Source organism: Juglans microcarpa x Juglans regia, chromosome 8D, assembly GCF_004785595.1.
Source record: "Juglans microcarpa x Juglans regia isolate MS1-56 chromosome 8D, Jm3101_v1.0, whole genome shotgun sequence".
NCBI classification, from domain to species: domain Eukaryota; kingdom Viridiplantae; phylum Streptophyta; class Magnoliopsida; order Fagales; family Juglandaceae; genus Juglans; species Juglans microcarpa x Juglans regia.
Window position 1 is genome coordinate 25,805,948 of NC_054608.1, and position 24,733 is coordinate 25,830,680.

Here is a 24,733-nt window from a genome sequence, read left to right on the forward strand (position 1 = left end):
AGTGGACCCGCTTACTTTCAAAACTTACCAATCCCCCCTTCTGTTTACCAGCAGCGTCAAATCTAATGAAAATTCACTGTAAAGATATAATTTTTATCTAATATATTATCATTGAACATATAAAATATAAAATAATATATGTTATCAATTAATAATAATCATAAATCATTAACCATATATAAAATTATTTGATACCTAAATAGCAAACAAGTATGAATAATCTATTTACACAATGAAATTATTTCATATTCATTAACCATATATAAATTAATAAAAAAATTATTTAAATTACTTCATTAAAATTAAGTGAATTATTAATGTGGATTAAGTAACTAACTCATTAAAAAAATATTTTATTATAATTATATTTATGATGTTGATAGTTACCACTTACTAACTTAGACTATACTCTTTAGTATGCATAATATTAATAATATCATACATTTTATATATGTTTAATGATTTATAATTTATTATTAATTGATAACATATATTATTTTATATTTATATGGTTAATGATAATAAATTATATGAAAATTACATCTTTGTAGTGAATGTTATACACATGAGTAGCACATGCAGTGAATTTCTGTTAGATTTGACGCTGCTAGTAGACAAAATGGAGGATTGGTAAGTTTTGAAAGTAAGCGGATCCACTTTTATGCAATTATTAGTTTTGAAGGCACATTGTGAATTGAGTAAAATTTTGATGGGATAAAATGTAATTAACCCTTATAATTAAGTAGTCTATAATTAATATAGATAACATGGTATATCTATTTTATCACTAAATATATATATATGTCATGACCTCAAAACTAATTATTTGCATAATTAAGCACTAATATTTAATGATGAAAGCATTTATGCATATATAAATGATAAAGTAGTTCATCCTATTTGAAAAGAAAATGGGCTGCTTTTGCTTCTAATTCATAATTTTTATATATATATATTTATTATCGTGAATATGGACAAGAATGAATGGTTTTGTTTTTTAAAACAGTTTTAAAAGTCTAGTAGTGATATTAGAATTGGCTCAAGATGATCTGTTTTCTTATAAGCAAGTGCATCAAAAGGGTTTTAGTCCAGCAGTGACAAGTCAGATAGAAACAAGAGGACAGAGATAGAAACCAGCTTTTTGGCCTAATTTGACAGGTAATTTTGATGTTGCTTTTGATAAGGGAAATGAAAGGATAGGTTTGGGAGTTGTTATCAGAGATGGTGGAGGGGATCTATAAGCTGCTCTTTCTGCTCCTAAGGATTGTGTTAACTCAGTTTTTGTTGCTATAGAACTGTGTATTGACTTGGGTTTTCATCAGGTTCACTTTGAAAGTGATGCCAAAGTTGTTATTGATGTTGTTTAGTCTAATTCAGATGATAATTCTTGGTTGGGACAAGTTACAGATGATATAAAGCAGATGTTGGCAAGATTTCCATTGTGGAGACTCTTTTATTCATAGGTCTGGTAACAAGGCTACTCATATGGCAGCTAAGTTGGCTATTAATACTGAATGTAAAAGAGTGTGGTTACAGGAGGGTCCAACAGAGGTTTTGTCTGTTGGTAGTACTCTAATAATAACTATATATATATATATATATATATATATATTATAATTAAGGATCACATAAATGACTACTCCCACCAAACAATTAAGAACCCGTTTGGATTAAGAGGTGATCAGATGAACAGTACCTCATTTCATCTTATCTCATTTAATTTTAATTAAAATTTTTATTACTATTCTCAACTCATCTCATCTCGTAAAAGAAGTTTATGAGTTAAAAATGTGTGGTATTAAGGATTCTCTGCAGCTATGCATTTCAATGGGTATACTAGAATTAATTGTGGAATCTGATTCTCTGCTAAGTGTTCAAACAATTCAAGGCATGGAGGAACCTATGTCAATGCAAGGCAATCCGATATACGCTATTAAGGATCTAATGAAATTCCTTCCCAAGATCTCTTCGCAACATGCTAATCGATTATCAAATAGAGCTACTGATGGCAGCTTGGCTAACTATGCACGGTTTCAAGACACTTTAGCAGTTTGTGGGGATCAAATTCCTGATCGTATTGCTCTAATTGTTGAGTCTGAAATTGTGTAATTTGTTTTTTGTTTACATAGTCTATGGATATTTAGCTATGTAACTTTGCTTTTCAATTAAGCTGATGAATACAATTATGGTTTCCATTAAAAAAAAAGCGTGTGGCATTTTGCACTTCAGATCATGAGCACACGCGTAACACATTGAGATTTGGTGGATATTGATATGGCTATCGTGACAACCAGATTTGGCGGATATTGATACGTCATCTATCACATCAACCATAAAAATGAGTCATATTATTCGTATCACTCTTATTGTAATGTTGTACGCATCTTTAAATTAGTTTTGAATATTATAATATTTTTTTTTTTTATCAGTTTCTTAAAAAAGATTTAAAGTTGAACAATATTGACAATCCAAAAACATTAAATCATAAATATTGTTAAGATTAGATTTCAAAATAAAAATAAATTGAATAAAATTTTCCAGCTTTTAATATTGTTAAGATATGGTTTCGAAACGAAATAAATGACGACTATTTTATATATTATTTGCTAGTTTATATTAAGAAATAATGTAATAATTAAGAGTAATGTTACGTATAATCTCTATTTAGGGACTGCAATGCAAGCCTAGATAATTTTATCTTTAAAATTTTTAAAATTACAAAAATTTCCATCCTAAAATGATATTTTTTTCTCATTTAATAAAAGGTCTGCATATACAGTCTCCAAGTAAAAATTGCAAATAGAATTTCTCAATAATTAATTATCTTTATTTGTTGTAAAAATATTGAGATCAATTGACATGTTAAATGCTTTTATTTTTTATTTTACATTCAAAATTAAAATTTCTTATATATTTTGCACGCTTTTAAATAATTTTCTAATTTTTATTATATATAAATTTTTATATATCCTACTGCTCTTCTCTACATATAAAACCTGTCTTTGTCCCTGAATACAAGTATTCCAGAACGAACGTCATGCAAATCCCATGCAAATCTTTGGGGAAAAAAAAAAAGAGCTTGACTTTTATGTTTTAAGACTCATTGTTTTCAAAGGGTTTGTGCCAAACTAATAACACACCCAAGATCTGCACAATCATTTATTTTTTCAGTATCTTGTGTTCAACTTTCAAGGACCAATCCCTTTGATTTATGGTCATAAGTCGCTTTCAGTCTGTGCCAATGAATAAATATATGCTAAATAATTAGGTAGATGATATATATATATATATATATATATATATATATAATATATATCAGTTTAGAATGGGTATGGACTATATATAAAGGGCATTAATACTGATTGTAGAGAAATGCTAAAAAAAAGTTTATATATATACATATACGTTTGATTTATTATTTATTTTATTTAAATACACACATTTAAATATTAAGGTTGAATGACAAAAATAATAAATTATATATTGATTAAATCTAAGACTTCTACTTAGAATTTCTCGGACTCTTATCTCAACGATGCTATCATCATGCCCATTAAAGTTAGTGCACTATTACAAATACAAAAATAATAGAAAAAATTAAATTCAATTGTCAATTGTTCCTATCGGAAATAGGATTGACTATGGATTCAAGCATAGTAATTACCCATTTCACTGAGTGGACTAAAGCGTCGGATTGCTAATCCGTTGTACGGGTTTTTCGTACCGCAGGTTCAAATCTCTCTCTTTTCGCTTTTGTCAATGACTTGGTATTTTTTTTTATCTTTCAATTTGGACTCAAATTGTAAATTTAAATTTGTAAATATGACTATAATTTAAAAATTATGTAGTTTTAAAATTTGCTAGTATATATTTTGTATAAGTTATAGTGTAATATAAGAGTCACACATTGCTTAAGTGTGAAACTTGTATTGTCAAAATAATCTATAAAAATGTCACCTTACTACACCACAACTTATATAAAATATTAATTAAAAATTCTACTTAATACATATAACTATATTTATATATAACAAAAATAATAAATATTTATATATAAATATATATTTATATTAAAAACAAATGTGCGGGGCAGGGTTGGGCCTTGCCTGCCTCCCGCTCCCGCTAGGGGGCCAGATGCAGGGCAGGATTGCCTACCCCGCAATGCGGGAGCGGAGCCTTGCTGCCCACTCTTAGAATGGAGAGAAAATATAGATAGAAGACGGACCTAGTGAGATTAGTGCTATTGTATTGAAAGAAATGGATGGCCTGTAATTATTTTGTTGCAAAGTAATAGAAAGAAGTTTTGGTTGATTCAAAAAGTTACCTGTAGATTTAGCCAATACATAGATTTTGAGGGAGCATTTCTAATAGGTTGTACATTTTGCATTTGTAAATATGTAAAAATAGTTAACAAACATTCACAATCCCTTTTACAAATTAAGAAAATGTACAGTGCATATGGATTTATACTATTCATCAATTTATAATTTCTTTTTTACAAAATTGGTCTATTTTCCTCTTCTTATTTTTTTTTACAATATTATTCAAATTGAGTGGCAACTCTATTTTATCAATGTTTTCTTTTTGAATTTGGATTTCGAATGTCAAATTTTAAAATTTTCACCATTTGCAGTAGTTGACATATCATCACGTATAATTATATAAGTAAAATCGCAAGTATAAATAGCATTTTCCTCTTCTTTATATATCATGTTTCTCTCTTCCTTTCTTCACCTATATTTTTCTCTCTCATTTGCTTCTCTTCGTATTTATATTTCTCTTTCTCCAATGAAATAGAGAAAAATAATTAAATAATTCATAGAAAATGATTAAAATTTAAAAATGTTTTAATTAACTATTTCATATATAAATATAGAAAAACCAATGAGAATGACAATAAAAAAACCATATTGTCTTAAGTCTCGTTTGGATACAGAAACGGTTTTATCTTATCTCATCTCATCATTACAATTTTTTTAAATTTTCACACAAAATATAATAAATAATTCAACTTTTTTAAATCTCAAAATAATAAAATATTAAAAAAATAATATTCTAACAATATTTTATTTAACTTTCAACTTCCATCTAAAACCATCTCATCTCATCTCACTATCCAAATAGGGCCTTAATATTATAATAAAGAATCCAACTATTTTTTTACCCAATTATTTATTAGATATAATAAATAATATCCAATCATCTAATACCACATCATGAGATGATGGGAGGATGATAAGTAGCATTACTCTTTTCTAAAAGAATTAGAAAAATAGACTGACCAAATTTGCAAATAGGTATTAAATTATTTTGGATGTTTAAATCCAAACCATCCAAAGCCCTTTTTTTTTGTAAGAAATCTCAAAAGCATCTATTATATATATAGCTGACACAAACCAAGAGAGCCACCAAAACCATTCTACTGTCATCCATACATCTACACACGCCTAAAAGTGCATGAATGACATGTAAACCAACAAAATACATGTGCATAAATTAGAGATCTGAAATCTTTAGTCTTTACAGAGGTATATATATATATATATATATATATATATATATATATATATATGCAATCCCTTTCAGATTTCTTTTTCAGAGAACTGAGATGTTACAAATATCTATGTATATACTTAAGTGGGAACAGTTTTTACAAACTTGCTATGGCCCCCTTCCATGTTCATCCCAAAAGGTTGGAGAACCCATTCCCCAAAAAAAAAAAAAAAAAAAAAAAAAAAAAAAAAAAGGGAAAATATCAGCATCTGAAGTGTCAGAGGGACAAAGAAAGGGAGCCCTCAAGAACCTCTAATGGAGCTCAAGGGCCTAAAGGTATACTTGCTCACATCCTCCTCTCCTTCCAAAAGAACAGTAATATTTCATCAAACTGCTTAGAAAAAGAACTTGGTTTTGGAGCATTAAGCACCTTCTGATCTATCATAGGAAATGTCCAAAAATACCTGCTATATATAGAACTATCAAGCAAGGGCAAAAACTCACATAGTTTCGAGTGATGTATTGATTGAGGCTCGAACAACCTTTAATTGAATAAATGAATCGTAAGGTGTATTGTAGGCTCCAGCGACAAAGGAATATGTTTTTGAAGAGGAGCTCGTCTCCTACTACTTATCCAAAAGCGATGGAAGATGTGTCCGTCGTCCATGTAAAGTTGAGTCATTCGTGATTAACTAGATTGAGATTAAAATGGGCCCATAAAAGTTGCATTTCTAAGTGCATATTTTGCAAAGTAATTGCATGTGTTCATTCCTTTTTTGATTTCCTATATGAATTTTAGGATGAAATTTGAAAGAATTAGACATAGTTACAACATTTAATACTCCAACAGACACATGATTTCCCTATAAACCTCACCTTAAATTGGGAAAAATTCCGAGTGGATCACAACCATGAATCTCTTCAAGACATGGTAGGGCTCTGGCCCCAAGATAAATTAAGAAAGGCCCCGAGTTATGTAGGAGACTTGGGTGGCCCGTTACGGCCCAATAGTGACCCGAGTTGTACATAAGCTCGTGGTGCGTGTACTGCACGCGCCCCCAAAATACCCGCCAATTTATTTCCCGCCATCTCGGCCATAGATATATATTACCACTCAGGAAGTCCATAACATGAATTAGCAAACCTGAAGAAGAAAGAAAGGGAACCCTAAGACAACTGCAATGGTCGAGAATTTTGAGGAGCAGAACAAGCTTCCTGAGCTCAAACTAGGTATAAGTTGAAGGGAGAAAACCCTAGCTTTTGTTCACTGATTCCTCTTTTTTGCAGCTAATTTTTTTCTGATTTGATTAGTTTTTTGGGTGTTTTTTTCTCATTGATGAATCTTCGTGATGATTTTTTTTAATCAATAAATTTGATGTGTTGTTGGCAGATGCTAGGCAAGCTCAAGGGTTTCTCTCATTCTTCAAGACCTTACCACATGTAAGTCTCAAGGGTATCGTTGGTGGGAAAATGGGGCAAAAAGAGAAGGAAAGGAAACTTGGGTTTTTTTAACTTTTATTTCGTGTCAAAGCTCAATTCTGATTAGATACTGAACAGATACTGGGGGTTGGCTCTCTGTTGCTTAGGATATGTAGAGAATGAAAAGGAAAATAGATAAAAGGATTGACTGTGATTCTGCATGTTTGGCTTATTTAGGAGTAGTATTCTTTTTCTCTTTTTTTTTTTCTGTATTTGGATAAACTGTAATAGGGGTGTGTATAACCCCTTTTTGCAGCCATCTCAATGATCCAAGTCCTTTACATAAACATACTAATATTAAGGATCCAAATATTTCACATTTTGCATGACCTACTGAAATCAAATGATTAAAATCTTGGCTGATTTTTGAAGGCGTATAACATTGCATATATAAGTAGAGAAAACTAAAGAATAGTTTTCTTTGAGAAAATCAAGTTTATGTTTTCAATCTTTTTCCTCTCAGAAGTGATCACTTTACTGTATTGAACAGTTTTAAGTTGTTCAAAAATGCTACATAAACGCAAAGAAATGGGTGATGCACAATCATTCTCGAGGGGGCTTCACCTTATCATTCTTTGCCCTTACTTGTTTAGTTTCATAATATGATACCAAATTCAACTAGAAGTAGGAGTGTTAGATCAATTTCCTTCCCTACACCTTTCTTTTGCTTACCAAGAAGAGGGTAGATATAAATGGTGATTAATAATTCCAAATTTATTTTGCCTTTTTTATTGCAGGACCCAAGGGCTGTACGGTTCTTTGATCGCAAGGTCAATTCAAATTCTAAACTTTTTTCCCGTATTTTCTGGAGGGCACTGTGGTTTTTACCTATCAATGTCTGTTTCTATTATTATATTTGGCCTCTAGCTATAAGGATAAGAGTAATGCTAGATACAATCCTAGGGTGTGCAAATCCCGCACACTCCATTTGAAAAAAGTGGGGTCTACTATTAAAAAAATCATTTTTTCATGTGGGTCTTAGATTTACTCACTTTTTTCAAAGGGAGTGCGCGAGGCTTGCAACCCTAACTGCAAATATCATTTCTTTAAGGATAAATTTTTAGTGAGTTTTCAAAGCATCTCCATGATATTATAGCTGTGACTCATATGAGTTTTCAAAGCACACCTTGATTGCAAATATCATTTCTCTAAAAATAAATATTTATTGAGTTTTCAAAGCATCTCCATGATATTATAGCCGTGACGCATATGAGGTGGACAGTGCATCTTAAGAGATCAGCTTTTCTTCTTGTATACATCCTGCATTTAGTGAGTTTCTGAAGTAACCCGTAAAACGAAGGGATAATTACTTTCAATATTCTTGCAAGTTTATTTTCAACTGTGTTTTCATCCTCCAAATTTCCAAAGCAAAATTTTGAAATATCATTGAACAAGCTTTAGGGCTGGGGAAATCTGATACTGTTGCTTAGTGCTATAGGAGATAGGCAATATCCACATGTATCTCTTTGAAAGAAACATGTTTGTATTCTTTGTTTTTGTATGTTATGAGTGTAACCGTCGGTTAAATAAAAGTATCGTCTAACTTTCTTTATGCATGCATCTTTAGGGATTATCTAAGTCAAAATACTGTTTTTTATACCTAAAGCAAATTTTATCCAAGCGCAAAGGGCTGCAACCATGTTCATTGAAAGTATACAATTGGGAGCACACAACTATAAGGATGAAGAACACAATTCTATCAATTCTAGACAGCTATAGAAGCAAAGCCTTTTGTCCTCCACCATCCATACATAAAGAGAGTTGAATATAAGGGCTGTTACTTCTATTTCCTTTTTGTCATCTTCAAATCTACAAGCATTGTGTTCCCGCCAAACACGCCACATCAGACAGAATGAGACAATCTTCCAAGCCTCAAAATTGCTATGACCACTAATAGGACCATGGCAACAAGTTCACCAACCATCAAGGCACGAAAAAATCAATCCAGAACATGTGAAATATCGATGCGCATAGATCCTCATCCACTTTACAGTCAATCAAAAGATGGTTGATTCATTCTCCACCCTCTGTACGCATGCAACACTTGACAGTTATTGCACCATTTTTTTCCTTAAGTAATCTGCCGTTAAGATTTCCCTAGCATTGTCAACCAAACAAAGAATACTAGACAGTTATTGCAACATTGTTTTCCTTAAGTTATCTACCATTAAGATCTCCCCTAGTGTTGTCAACCAAACAAAGAATGCTACCCTCACTGGTGCATTATCTCTAAATCTTCTTCCAAGGAAAAGGGAGGTCATCTTGAGTAAGAGTGTAAGAGTGTATGGCAGAAAGTCTTCCGTCCCTTGAAGAATACAACACATCTTATTAACTCCATCTCTTCTCTACATGAAAGAGTTCAAACCATCAAGGAAAAAAGAGATCATACTTACACGGAAATTCTATGCTATAGGGGGGCTAGGATGGTGAGCAAAAACAATTGATCAAGAAGTTGTCAATTTTTGCATGAAAGAAGGTAAAAGAATGAGAGTTTGTTCTATTGTTTATCCCAATCGTGTGCATGCTAGAATTACAATTTTCTTTTAGTCCTATAGAACTCTTTAAAAGAAGTTCATTAGAGTTCTTTGATTTTGTTGGTTTTGGCTACAATCATCCTAGGAAGAAGATTAGCATACTTCTCCCTTTCATTTACATCTTTTTGTTCTTCACATTGCAAAATATTATATTTGCATCATTGAGGGGCAAATGGTTAACATCTACTCTAAATCTACTTGGGTATTGAATGAACCACATTGTCTCTACTTGGTTACAAGGCCATTGAGGTCACAATGAAGTTTTTTTGACAACATTTTTAACTTTAATCAGAATCATATATGTTGTTACTTTTTAAATTTTTTACAAGGAATAAAGCTTCTTTAAAAAGAGCAATCTAAGTGCACAAGACGTACAAGAAATGCACCTATCTAGAGGGAGAAAAAGATACAAAAAAAATGAAAGTTTGATACAAAAAAACAATGAAAGTTTAGCTCGTTAAAGTCTATAGAAGCTGTCCAAAGAAAGAGAATGCAATCAAAGAACGTTTTGAGCTCCTACACATTCGTTCATGGACCTCAAAACTTCCATCATTCATGATCTTCCGAATACATCATTCTTCCGAATACATCATGAGAGGTAGGACCATTTCGACACCGCTAGAACTTGCCACCTAGCACTCTCCAAGAGTAAAAAAAAGGTCCATCATACTTCTAGGCATGACCCAAGCTAAACCAACCTCTATGAAAAAGCTATTCCGCAGCGCCCTAGCAATCTTTTAGACTCCCCACTCCTTTTTCACATGCAGCACCAATTGATCACTACAACGTGTCTTTTCCTTGGGTTATATATGGTGAGAATTTTACCTAGGGAGGCTGTCCAAGCAAAAAGCACAGCTATCTAATGGGTCTTAATTGGCCAAATATTCTTCCAAGGAAGAGGTTGTTATTATGAGATGTAAGGACATTATTGAAAGAACAAACATGGGTTGCTTTGATGTTAACATTCCACTGAGGAGAATCATTAGATACCTTCATATGGCCCGCCACAAAGTGTCCTTCAAGTGTGCAACATTGTACATATCATGGAAAGCTTCCTTAAGAGTCTTGTCTCTATTGCTAGAATCTAGTCCTAGTGTCCTCTCCCACCACAAAGCTGGCGTAGGAAGAAAACTTTCCCCACCCCATCCTTTTGAATTTCCACACTCCAACTCCATAAGACCCTCATGTTTCATGGGAGCACCATTTACCCCACATGCTACCATTCTTGGCTTTCACCACTGAGTGCCATAGTGCTTCCCTTTCCGTGACTAACCGCTATAGCCATTTTCCCAATAGTGCATAGTTAAATACCAACAAACTTCCAACCCCAAATCCCTCTAAAGCTTCTCGATCTGATTTGCCGCTCCCAAAGGGATGGGGAACATTGACAAGTAATAAGTGTGCAGATTGGATAGAATGCTTCTGATCCAGATTAGCCAGCCACTTGCCAAGATGTAGAGTCACTTCCACCCGTCCAATCTATGTTTCCTCTTCATGACAATGTTGCCTTATGTTGTTTTGGACTTAAATGATGCCCCTAAAGGCAGTCCCTAGTGTTTCATTGGTAAGGCTGCCACTCTGGACCCAAGAATGCTAGGCAGGCCATATATATGTTCAACATCCCGTATGGGAACTAATTCAGCTTTGGCAAGTTAATCTTCAAACTTGAAAGCTGCAAAACATTTAAAAAAAATTAGAAGTGGCAGAAATTATATGAGTTAGTCTCACACAAAATCCAAGTATCATCCACTTATAGAAGAGGTGAAACTTGCAGCTCATTAGGGTGCTATGGCTCACCTAGAATACCATTAGCATACATCTATTTAAAACAGTTGCCAACATCATGCACAGGGTTTCCATCACAACTATAAACAATATGGGAGATAAAATGTCCCCTTGTCTCAATCCACAAGAGCTGCTAAAGAAACTAGTGGGTGAACAATTTACCCGCACAGAAAATGCACTGCGCAATGTGCCATCCATCCAATCAATCTCTCTCCAAAACCGCATTTCCATAACAAATATAGCAAACCCCAGTTGATGTGATTGAACACCTTTTCTAATCTTGCTTGAAAAGAACTGATGATACCCCTGATTAAAATACTGCCTAGACACTCATTAGCAATTACTGGGTCAAAGAGCTGTCTCACCCAGATGAAGGCATTTGTGTATGTGATATAACTTTTCCTAGCACTGTCTTCATCTTATCTGCCAGATCTTTAGAGATAAGCTTGTATACACTTCCAACAAGACTGATGGGCTGGAAATTATGGATTTTCACAGCCGCTACTTTATTGGGAACAAGGATCATGGAAGTGGCATTAAAGCTTTTTTAAACTTCTCTCGTGTGTCGATCTCCTAAAAGAAATTTATCAAGTCAACTTTGATGACCTCTCAACAAGTTTGAAAAAAAGGCTAAAGAAAACCCATCCTTACAGAAGGCCTTGTCGACAATCAATGCCTTCAACACCTCATGGTCCTTGGTCTCCTGAAAGTCTCTTTCCATCAACTCATCCTTGTCCACACCTATAGGGTTGAATGAAAGACCATCCACCATGGGCCATCAACTTAATTGTTCAGAGTAAAGCACTTTAGAAACCATCGATCTGTTGTCAAATATCGAGGGGGGGGGGGGGTGGTCAGTAAACCATTGACAACTATAGATTCAATGCTATAATTTCTCCAATTAAGTTGACAGATCACCTCTTCCAACAGAGTAACCCTCTACACATCACTGATAATCTCCCCCTTTCATAACTTCTCCGCTTCTGATAAATGCCTCTCTTTTTACGACACATCAATGCCTTGTAAATCATTCAAAAGGAGACGTATCCTTTTCTTGATGTCACCAAAATCCTCATCATTCCATCTTTTTAAAGTTTTCAGCTTGATAGCCAAAATAAAACTAGGATAGCTGTGAGAACTGTATGACAACCACCATTGTTTTACCTTGTCCAGAAAACCTTCAGCCATTAACCACATATTTTTAAACTCCGGGTACCGTTTCCCCCATATATTTTCTTATGCATTTGTTTATTCATTAGTATATAGTTGGTACCACAGCTTGTTGGGTTTAGTTGAATATATCTAGTCAATACAAAATATTTATAAATATGCATATGAGAGGTTATCAATTATGTTTTTTTTTTTTTATCTCCTTGAATATATATGTCAGCACTTGCCATATTTGGGTGGTTGTGACTTATTTTGCATTTGTTTGCTTATGGAAATCCTTGTATTAAACGATAATAGGAAGACTTAATCCTTTTTTTTATGGGGCGGGGTGGGTGGGACAACTCTTATTTCACTTAGGGTTGGGGTATGAGTATCTTTAGACTATTCTAGGTTGCTGCTCAAATTAAACCCTTCATTCTGAATCGTTTAAAAAATTCGGAGGATAATGGGGGAACACTCCCGCTTTCCTCCCCCAGCACCTAAATGTGCCTCCACTGTGCTTTCTGTTTCTTACGTAGCTTGTTTTGGGCTTACTCTACTCTATCGAGATTTTCATTTTGAATGAAATAGTATTTCAAATGTATTCTTAGATGTATGTTAATATAAGTATACTGTTTGGAGTCTGGCCACTTGTGCCAAACCTCTCTCTCTCTCTCTCTCCATACATTCTTATTTCTGTATTTGGTATTTATGTTTTGATCGATCCACTTCTCATTTTAAGTTCAACAGAGTTGCCCCAATTTCTTATAATTGCTCTTAGTACAGCTGTGATGTTTCGTGGTAACTGAACTTGTTTATTGGTTAATGGGGAATCCTCTTTCTTGAATTTCTATATAGCCTTTTAACATTTTTTTCTTTCTATATTGCATTATTTGGCTGTCAATTATATGTGTTTGAGTAAATAAATCAGGACTACTATACTGCTCATGGTGAAAATGCAACGTTTATTGCAAAGACCTACTATCATACTACTACTTCCTTGCGACAATTGGGTAGCGGATCTGATGCCCTTTCAAGTGTTAGCATTAGTAAAAACATGTTTGAAACAATTTCCCGTGATCTTCTCCTGGAGAGAACAGACCATACTCTTGAACTCTATGAGGGCAGTGGTTCAAATTGGAGATTGGTGAAAAGTGGAACTCCTGGAAATCTCAGCAGCTTTGAAGATGTTTTGTTTGCCAACAACGAGATGCAGGATTCCCCTGTTGTGGTTGCACTATCACCTACCTTCCGTGAAAATGGGTGCACTATTGGCTTAGGTTACATTGATCTGACTAAGAGAGTACTTGGGTTGGCTGAATTTCTTGATGATAGCCACTTTACAAATTTGGAGTCAGCTTTGGTTGCTCTTGGTTGTAAGGAATGCCTCTTGCCTATTGAGAGTGGCAAATCCAGTGATATCAGGAACTTGCATGATGCTTTGAGTAGGTGTGGTGTGATGTTAACCGAGAGGAAGAAAACTGAGTTCAAAGCAAGGGACTTAGAAGGGGATCTTGGGAGGCTCGTCAAAGGTTCTAAAGAAGCGGTTCGAGATTTAGTTTCTGCATTTGAATTTGCACCTGGTGCATTGGGGGCATTACTGTCTTATGCTGAATTACTTGCAGATGAGAGCAATTATGAAAATTATACTATCTGTAGGTACAATCTTGATAGCTACATGAGGTTAGATTCTGCTGCTATGAGGGCACTGAATGTCCTGGAAAGCAAAACAGATGCAAACAAAAATTTTAGTTTGTTTGGTCTCATGAATAGAACTTGTACTGCTGGAATGGGAAAGCGATTATTGCACATGTGGCTAAAGCAGCCTTTATTAGACATAAAGGAGATCAACTCCAGACTGGATTTGGTACAAGCATTTGTGGAGGATACTGCACTTCGCCAAGATCTGAGACAACACCTGAAAAGAATTTCAGATGTTGAGCGGCTAGTGCACAATCTTGAGAAGAAAAGAGCTGGTTTGCAGCATATTGTGAAACTTTATCAGGTAGATCATATCTTATTATTTTGTAGATTTAGAAGCATTCAGGTGTTGTTGGTTTGAGTGTTTAGTATTTGTATTTGCTATAACATGCTAAAATCTGTTAGTCTTTTTTGCCCAAACTGACTAAAATTTTTCATGGAAATCCTAGTACTTGGTTTGTTTGTATTAATTTTCTCTTAGACTAAAATTTTTCTTGGAAAACCTAATACTTGGTTTGTTACTATTAATTTTCCCTTACACTTTTTCTTTAACCTTTTACTTTCTTTTGTTAATTGTACGGGCCCTGTTGTGATCCAATCTGAGCTCATAATGAAAGGATAGTGGTAAAATAGTTTTGGTGATCATGAAATATTTCCTCTTTTGTTCAGTGGTTTGCAAGCTATAGAATGCTTTGTTCTGCATAGTTTTGTTGTTAAGTTTACCGTGATGCCTCCTTGCAGTAGTATTAAGTGCCAGCTTATTTGCTGTCCTTTACAGACTGTTACTTGTTCAGTCACAAGTTTGTATCTTGTAGTTGAAAGTGCTTCTGTTTTTAATTTTCTTCATATCTTCTGGATGCAGTCATGTATAAGACTTCCCTATATTAAAAGTGCCCTGGAAGGTTATGAGGGACAGTTTTCCAAACTGATCAAGGACAGGTATTTAGATCCCCTCGAGTTATGGACTGATGATGAGCACCTGAATAAGTTCATTGCACTTGTAGAAACCTCTGTTGACCTTGATCAACTTGAGAATGGGGAATACATGATTTCTCCAAGTTATGATACTACACTCTCTGCATTGAAAGAAGAACAAGAGTCACTGGAGCACCAAATACATAATTTGCATAAACAAACTGCAAATGATCTTGACCTGGCCCTAGATAAAGCTTTAAAGTTAGATAAGGGCTCTCAATTTGGACATGTTTTTAGAATTACGAAGAAGGAGGAGCCAAAAATAAGGAAAAAGCTCACCACTCAATTTATTGTCCTTGAAACCCGAAAGGATGGAGTTAGATTTACCAATACAAGACTCAAAAAGCTGGGTGACCAATATCAAAGGAAGCTTGAGGAATACAAGAGTTGTCAGAAAGATCTGGTTGACCGTGTAGTTCGAACTACAGCAACATTCTCTGAGGTAGTTGTACTTCATTATTCCTGTTGCTTCTTCTGGACTCATGTTCTAGATTGATAGAACTTCCTCTCTACAGGTGTTTGGTTCTTTAGCAGGGATGCTTTCTGAGTTGGATGTCTTACTAAGTTTTGCTGATTTGGCTTGTAGCTGTCCTACTCCTTACACAAGACCAGACATCATTCCGTCGGTAATTAGTTACTAGTTATTTTCAGCTTTTGATTTCTTTGATAAGTGAAATAATTTTTATATTCTTTTTAGACAAGTTAACTTCCTCATTGTTAGATTTTAATTGACTATGATAGGATGAGGGAGATATTGTCTTGGAAGGTAGTAGACACCCTTGTGTGGAGGCTCAAGACTGGGTGAATTTTATACCAAATGATTGTAAACTAGTGAGTTTGTATAAGATAATGGAAAAAAACAATTCTTTTTTATACTCTCTTAGATAAAAACATTAATTTTTGCCTTTTGGGATTCCTTTCAAATCAGGTCAGGGGGAAAAGTTGGTTCCAAATCATTACCGGGCCTAACATGGGTGGAAAATCCACATTCATTCGGCAGGTGAGATTGATGTTCAATATGTGCTTCTTCCCTACCAGTTGCAAGTAAATAGCTACCATGTTATTGCTCCAGCCCATTTACCTATAAGATCCTAATTTTGTGTTTTATACTTTCGATGATTTGTTAATGCTTACCATTTAAGGGATTGATTCCTTGATATACATATAAATATCATCATATTGAACTCCTCTATCTATTCTAATTATCTACACATTTGATTTTGTTTGATTTCAACATAACGAGCACTTCTATCCGTTATAGTCACCAACAACAAACTTTCTTGTCACCACAAACTCTGTAATTACTAGTTAAGATTTATATGGGTTTGATTTTCTATCTATGTATAATTTACACTTGCAGGTTGGCGTGAATGTTCTAATGGCACAAGTTGGTTCCTTTGTTCCATGTGTCAAAGCTAGCATTTCTGTTCGTGATTGCATTTTTGCTCGTGTGGGCGCTGGTGACTGCCAGGTGTGTTCAGCAGCGTTTTCTGGGTACCCCCTTAAAGTAGTATAATAAAGTGATTCCACAGGGATGGTATTCATGCTATTTATCATTCTGATCTGCCACCCTGTTCTTATCCTAGTGTTTTATACTCCACCACTTAAGCTTTTCTGATAAAGGCTCACTAATGAACCTCAGAAGATGGCGTACTTTTTAGAACTTGAATTCTTTGGTTTCTATATTATTTTTCATCAATCATAGGGTTTTGTGCTGAATTTTAAAATTATTGAGGCAGCAGCGTTGGTACAACTTTTGAAACATTGAACAATTAAGCACGCACATACTCATCAATCAAACTCATATGTGATGTCTAGGTGGCCGGTGGCCCTGAACAAAGTGATATGCATTTCCTCTTTCATGCTCTCAGTTTCTCTTTCATGGGATTCATTGCAGTCTGTTTATGATACTCTCACTCACTGCCAGCTAAAAGGGGAAACATAATTTTACGTATTATTGTAATTCAAGACGAAATCTTTACATGACTCATTTTTAACATCCATACTCGTATCATAAGGTGCCATATCAATAGAAAAAGCAATTCAAGTATGGACTAATTTTTTTTAACATTAGCAGCTTTATTAACAATCATTTTGTAACACCCCATTTTCCACGGTTAAGAATAAAGTCGCTTTTAGAAATCTTTGGAACCAGAGTACTACTACTAAACTTGACTTTAAAATATTTTCTTATAATTGCGCCAGATACTAAGATTTTATATAATAAATAAAATCATTATTTATTAAAAATACTGAAAATATAAAAGAAATTATGTGGAAGCATTTATTAAAATTTCTCAAACTTTGTACTATAAAAATAACTTAAAAGCTCTGTGCATGATCTAGGCCTCTGTCCCACCTCCCTAGACCAAGTCCTGCCCTCTAGCTCCACCTTCATAAATATTCTGACTTGAGCTAGTTTAAAAACATGAAATAAAACTAAAATGAATCGATGACTCTATAAGTCATCATAACGCAAACATAATAAACGTAGGATTTTTCATAAAACATTTCATACTGAGAATTTAAAATCATGATTGTTCATACATATGCATATGACATGCATGACTTGTCTTGAATTATCTAATTTATCTGACTTATTTGTCTGATCTAATTGACCAACACACTTAACCATGTGTGTATGGTTGTGCACCGATCTCACATCCTGTGACCACAAGTGGTGGACCACACTTGAGTCTGTGGCTTGCCCGTCTACCCTGACTGCATTGGTACCATACATCTGAATGGCCATCTGATTAATCTTATTTGCATCTTATACTTGTCTTGTAAAACCTTGCGTGTCTTATGCAATGTGAAATGTATTACATGCATAATACATAAATAACTATAAAATGCATTAAACATGATCCTGAATTATGATGAATGACATGCAAATGTCATGGCATGCATGGTACATAAACATGGGCTTCCAAAGAACTAGCTTTAATAGTAATATATCTAATTAGCTAACATATGATAATCTTAATTTTGTGATTAAGCTGCATACCTCATAATGCTTCTTGATATTTCTGGCACAAAGTCAATCACCTATAAATAGGCAAGTAATTTTCATAAATCTCTAATTAAGCACGTACTTTGTAATTAAAACCTAAAATACTAAAATAACCTATATATATTAAAATCCTAAAATTCTACTAACCCTAAAAGTATCCTCACTCCTCAAATACTTTGATTTTCACCAAATTTCTCTATAATAATTCATGAAACATATGTTTTCTCTATTTCTATCAAGTTAATCTGGTTTTTTTTTGCAATATAAAAAAATAAAAAATCCTGTTTTGAATCCTAACCCTAACAGTCCCTCTAAATGCAACCAATCAGGTCATTTAAATTTTGATATGTTTGGGGCCTATGGATTGAGACAAAATTATTATAAGAAATAGGCCAGTCTTGTGAATATGCTTGGAGCACTACCTCTGTTGTAACCATTTTATTGCATAATAATTTTCAATGCATTTAGATATACAGAGAGTTCTTTATTTCGTACGATACTATTCATTAAGCATCTTTATTTTATTTTTTATTCCTACACAATTTCCCAGGTAATAACCATCTTGTGGCCACGCATCTGTTACACAATCTCTGGACCAATTTCTATCACAGTCGAAAATATTTCTTGTTTGTCTTGCAGAGACTATGGCATTTCCTCCTTGTTGTAGAAGTTTAAGCAAGTGTGGTCTTTTTCTTTGTAGTTACGTGGAGTTTCTACGTTTATGCAAGAAATGCTTGAAACTGCATCAATATTGAAAGGAGCAACAGATAAGTCATTGATAATCATTGATGAGTTGGGCCGTGGGACATCAACTTATGATGGATTTGGTTGGTATCACTGTTGAAGAAATTTGATTGTTATATGTTTCCCTATCTCGATATTATTGCTCTTCATTTAAATTATAGTCACGAGAACATTCTAGAATAAGATTGAATAACCCTGCTTTTTTTTTTTTGTAGGCGAATAACCCTGCTTATTGTTCTAGAAGACCACTTTCGAGAATAATTAGAAATATAATAACTGCAAATAATTTTCACTTATCCAAGAAAAGAAGTATATACTGCTTATATTTGAGAACCTTGTGTTGATGCTGCATCTAGTTTTTGTTGACTCATGGCCATAGTCTTGGTTGCATCAACCTTATCCAAGTATCTCACAAAGCAGGACTGACTTTTTTCATGGTTGCGAAAGGGAAAAAAAATGAAGTTATAGGTGTGAAATACACTAGAAAATGATATAATGCTGAAATATCTATTTTCAGTACTAAATGAGATTATCATCAAGTCTTTAGTGAAATTTTCACACCTAATGCAGCTTGGTGGTTTTTTACTGTAATTTTATCTTAAAAGAAATTTACTTTGACTTATATTTTGCACTAACTATTTTCCCTGCTGTCTAATCTTCAGTTTCTAAATTAAAAAACAACCTTTTGCTGAAAATTTTATATTTGTTGTGGGATACATGTAGAACTGTGAATCTTTTTACTTCATCAATATTGTGGAAGTGCGTGGAGATAGTTAGCGTGCATTGCTCATTCTTGCTGGGTGATATTCAAGTTAACTTTATACTTTTATATTGTCTATAAATAAGATATCAATGAACCTGCAGTACTCATAAATACTAAGATGCACGAACAGGCCAAACTAGCCATCCATTTTCAGATATGTTCGAGAGTAAATAAAATATCAATGACACTGGCACTTGAAACATCCAGCGTACCAAGTCATGTGGGGCTCATCTGGCAGACCATTGAAAAAGAACTGCCCCACTAGATATATAGTTAATGCACACTCCCGTTGCTTAGTTTAATTTCTTTTTTCTTTGTTGCAGACCATCAATGTGTCGCAGGTTATGTTTTATTTTGTTGTGAAGAGACTCTACTTTTCTTGGGGGACATTCATTCTTAAGTATTCATGTATCACTACCGTGCATATGCTCTAGGAAGTTTTCATCCTAAGAGCCAGGATTCAACTCTAGATGCTTAATATTGTTCATGTTTGAATAGTAATATTAAGAATGGTAATTTGAAGACAGCTCTTGCTAGGCTTGTTGCCGAATGATGATATAGCTGTTTTATCCGATCATTTTAGTTGAATGGTTTTAGTTTTATTTAGGCCATGTAATTATCAAAAGTCTTTTCTCTGGTGCTCAGGTTTAGCTTGGGCCATCTGTGAGCATCTTGTTGAAGTGATCAAGGCACCTACTCTGTTTGCAACCCACTTTCATGAACTGACTGCGTTAGCTCACGAAAGTCCTGATCATGGGCCACATAAGAAGCAAACTGTTGGTGTGGCAAACTATCATGTTAGTGCCCACATTGACTCATCAAGTCGCAAGCTGACTATGCTGTATAAGGTAGAGGCACACTCCAAAAATATTTTGGTTATTTTGCAGGACTCTTCTTTTTAACTTTTGAAGTGCCAATTTTGTTCTTTGCATAAAGGCTTAATGTGGTAGATTTGGATTGATTTTAGTTCTTAAAAACCAAGAAAATGAGGAAGGAAGGAGGGATTTTTCTAACAAAAAGGAGCATTTAAGTGCTGAAAGGAACTGCTCTTCAAGTAGGGGAGCAGGCAGATCGTCTCTGTAGTTAGTTCTAATTAGTTGAATGGGAACAGATTCATGACAAAGATAAACTGAAACACAGTTTCTTTTGCCTTTTCTGTATAGCAATTTAAGTTATGATAAATTTCAAGTTGGGGATGATTGCTGCGAGTCATACCCATGAGGTTTATAATCATCTTAAAGGCAGATAAAATCTTCCACCAACCTTTTGTTCATTAAGAATTATAAGTATTTAGTAACCTGGTGTGTTGGCTTCAAGTTGTCAAGGATGATAAAATGTGTTGGAATAATCATTTTCAAGGGTATTCTTAAATTCACTTCAGAAATTTCCGTTGAAAAGCAAGTCATTTGTCATATATATATTTTTCAGATGTTTTGCCTTTTTTTCCTACTATTTTCTGGCATTTCCGGGTTCCTTTATGTGAAGATTGGAGATAGTAGTTCCATCTACGTCCCATGCTTATTTGTATGCTATTCATTCTTTGTATACTTGTTGAGGAAAACTGTATCCACTCAAACCCTTAATTTGGCCATGCTCTCCAGGTTGAGCCAGGGGCTTGTGATCAAAGTTTTGGAATTCATGTTGCAGAATTTGCAAACTTTCCTGCAAGTGTTGTTGCCCTTGCTAGAGAAAAGGCAGCTGAATTGGAAGATTTCTCGCCTGCTGCAATCATTCCAAACAATGCTCAAGAAGAGGTGCGATCTGTAATGATCTTTCAGTGCTCATGGCAAGATCGAATAGAAAGACTAATTCATGTTAACAAGGGAAAGTCATAGTGAATGAGTCTTCTGAAAACACTTTTTCTTTATCTCTTTTTTTTTTTTTTTTTTTGGGGGTTGGGGGCACAGTGAGAGCTATGCTTTCTTCAATCAACTTGGTATAAACATGATAATAACACATATGATAATAAAAAAACATGATAATAACACTTGGTATAAACTTATATTTCGAATATTTGATACTCCTATATTTTACAAAGAGTAATGTTATATACAGTCGTGCTTGCCGTGCAGTCACTTTGAAAAAAAGTGGGATCCATTATTAAAAAATTAATTTTTTTCATGTGAGTTCCGTATTTATTCACTTTTTTTAAAGTGATTGCACGCCGTTTGCGTACTCACAACTGCAACTATCTTTTCTCTTTTACAAATTGTGATCGAAGTTGTTATTGCTGCACACTTTTCCTTGAGGTAACTGGAAAAATATAAGGTGTAAAGAGATCGATTTCTCTTGCTAACTGAAGAAACATAATAGAATTTCTTCAATCATCTTTTCTGGTGTGATAACTGTAGCCTCTGAAGAAAATGTCTTTTTAGGTAAAAGTTGAAATATTCGGTCATTTTTGAAAAATTGGGAACTTGTAATAGAGTGATTTTCTTAACTTTGGATGCCAGCTCAAAATTCCCTTCAAAAGTACCTTTTTCTGAAAACAAGTACCAATTTCTTAATAACAAATAAATTGGCCTAAAGAATAGTTTATTTGCCTCTTTTTACATTTAATTCTGTTTTTATGATCCACAGGTGGGATCAAAACGCAAGAGGGAGAGTGATCCTGATGAGATCTCTAGAGGTGCTGCACGAGCTCACCGATTTTTGAAAGAGTTCTCTGATCTCCCTTTAGACAAAATGGATTTGAAGGAGGCCCTCCAACAAGTTAAGGAATTGAAGGATGGCTTACAGAAGGATGCACTAAACTGTCAGTGGCTCCAGCAATTCTTCTAGATGTCCTTAAAATGGATGTAGGCTTGGGTTTTTCAATTTTTGGGGTATCTGTATAGATCAATGTTGTAAATAACATGCCTTCAAAATGGATTTTGGCTTTGGCTAAGGCAGAATGCCCTCTACCCCCTACTTCCAATTCTGTCTGTCGAAATCTCAATGCAAATACAGGCTTCAACAAAGCTGGCAGCAGTTTCTTATGTTGGGAAGATGGTGCTACTCTACACGGCCAGGAAGATCACTTGCTTCATATGCCCTTTTGCTTGGTTTGGTTTGCTTTGGGTGGCAATGGCCAAATTAAAAATTATGTAAAAGCATTTTGCTCCTGTATTTAGGACTTTTCAAGGTTTCTTAAATGCTTTTCTTCTTTTGAAAGGCGATTGTTCACATAGGTCCCAGCAAGTGGTTGGTAGGAACTAAATTTATTTCCTTCCCTTTATGATGATTTATGTTTTTCTTCTTTTGAAAGGCGATCTTGTCTTCCACTGCTCTCCTTTATTGCTATGTTAGTGATAGGAAAGCTCACTAGTTCTTTGTATGGTGTATCAAAGTAGCATCACCACCAATAATCTTAATCGAAGTGGTGTTTACACCTCCACCGGGCTAAGCCTAACTCGTTTAAGGAGGCCCAACGACTGAAGCATAGTCGGCCCATGAGTCAGGTCAAGGAGGCACAGGGCCAGCACAGGAAGGGAGTCGACATGAAAAGATGGGACGACATCTTCATTGACACGAATTTGTACACGCACGTAATAGTTGAACGAAGCCGTATTAAGGGGTCAGATACAAAACGTGCGCAGAGATCCTGGTGAGGATTTTTGTTCCTGACATAACGCACAAAATGTGGCTGCACTCACCATCTTATGACTTAAGACACGACTTGAGGAAGTCACGCCGCATTAAAGGCAACGGCATGGTACCCAGTACAAAAGACGGGTGCATCTGACATGGGATACGGGGACCATCTTAGCATGAGGAATAAAAACCAAATCTCAAGTTTTTTTTGTTTTCAGAAAACATCTCATCTCATTTAATCATTATAATTTTATCAACTTCCAATACAAAATAAAATAAACAATTTAACTTTTTCAAATCTCAAAACAAAAATAATATTAAAAAATATATTTTTACAATACTTTATTCAACTTTTTAACTTTAATCTTAATTTATCTCATTTTATTTCATCTATAAAAACAAAAAAGACCTAAAATATGACTTACGTTCTCTCATTCAAAAAATTCTCTAATGGTCAACAAACTGACTTAGACAATAAAAGTGTTTCATCAATCCCCGAGCCTCCACCTTGTGCTGCAAGAGATCGAGTTAGGTAATCAATGAGCGAAACACGTCGTTAACGGCTAAATTATTAGATTTTGTATGTATGAATTCATTGATATCAACACCAAATATACAAGTTTTTTGGTGCTTCCACCTTTAGGCCAACATGCGTTTTGAATTGAAAATTGTTGTTTGAGAGCCAAACTTCTTAATGTATTTCGCCCAATTTAGCATCTGAAAAATACGTAACAGCCCTGATTTCTTTCATTCTCTTAATATTTTCGTGTACAGTGCACAGTTTAGGTTAGGCATTTCGTGGAAATTACATCCCTTTTTATCCTTTTAAATAAAAGCTCAATTGAGTGGTTGAGTTTTCATGCTTAAAATTCAAAGGCTGCTAAAAAAATAAAATTCACAGTCCTTGTATGTTGAATAAAGAAATGTCTTTTGTAAATTTACACCGACTTTTAGAATATTTTGGTATATCTGTGAATAGTAGTGGAATAGTTTAAATTAAGATTTTTTATTGAGTTTTGAAAAAATATAGAGAAAAAATTGAACAAATATATTAAAAAATTGTTTAAATATAATTGTTAATACTATTTTTGTTTTGAAATTTGAAAAAGTTGTATTTTTTGTGTTTTACTCGGTAGTTTATAAAAGTTATAAAGATTAGGTAATGATTAGATGAAAAAATTGAATATTTGAAATTAAAAAATATTTTATATTTGAGTAATATCTGAGAATAAAATAACTAAGAATACTTTAGAGTAATTTACTGGCCAAACGGACCCTTAAAGCAATTTGACTGTAATCAAGAAAAATGATCGTGAATCCAGTACTATCCCTTTTCCTTTAAAAAAATAGTTGAATATTGGAAATTTAAAAAGATTGAATTGTTATTTTATTTTGTATAAAAATTTAAAAAAATTATAATAATGAAATGATACGAGATGAATTAAGAAGTTTTGTAAAAATAAATCGAAACTATAAACGCATTGCACCACAGTACTTCTCATACATCAATTTAACAAATGAACT

At 34.0% G+C, this 24,733-nt stretch overlaps 1 protein-coding gene across 1 annotated transcript; it reads left to right on the plus strand.

Moving 5' to 3' along the window:
- Positions 1-6,559: 6,559 nt before the first annotated feature.
- Positions 6,560-22,882, plus strand: LOC121243024 (DNA mismatch repair protein MSH2). Its single transcript, XM_041141076.1, has 13 exons — positions 6,560-6,723; positions 6,884-6,933; positions 7,710-7,742; positions 13,372-14,445; positions 15,004-15,558; positions 15,632-15,742; positions 15,858-15,947; positions 16,045-16,116; positions 16,477-16,587; positions 18,830-18,956; positions 20,282-20,484; positions 21,238-21,390; positions 22,217-22,882. Exons 1-13 carry the CDS (start codon positions 6,675-6,677, stop codon positions 22,415-22,417), a joined length of 2,829 nt encoding a protein of 942 aa, XP_040997010.1. The 5' UTR covers positions 6,560-6,674; the 3' UTR covers positions 22,418-22,882.
- The last annotated feature ends 1,851 nt before the right edge of the window (positions 22,883-24,733 follow it).

Coding starts and splice junctions, on each gene's coding strand:
- LOC121243024 (XM_041141076.1), top strand. CDS start 6,675: ATGGTCGAGAATTTTGAGGAGCAGAACAAGCTTCCTGAGCTCAAACTA. Junction 15,559..15,631: donor CTACAGCAACATTCTCTGAG/GTAGTTGTACTT, acceptor TCCTCTCTACAG/GTGTTTGGTTCTTTAGCAGG. Junction 16,117..16,476: donor AATCCACATTCATTCGGCAG/GTGAGATTGATG, acceptor TTACACTTGCAG/GTTGGCGTGAATGTTCTAAT.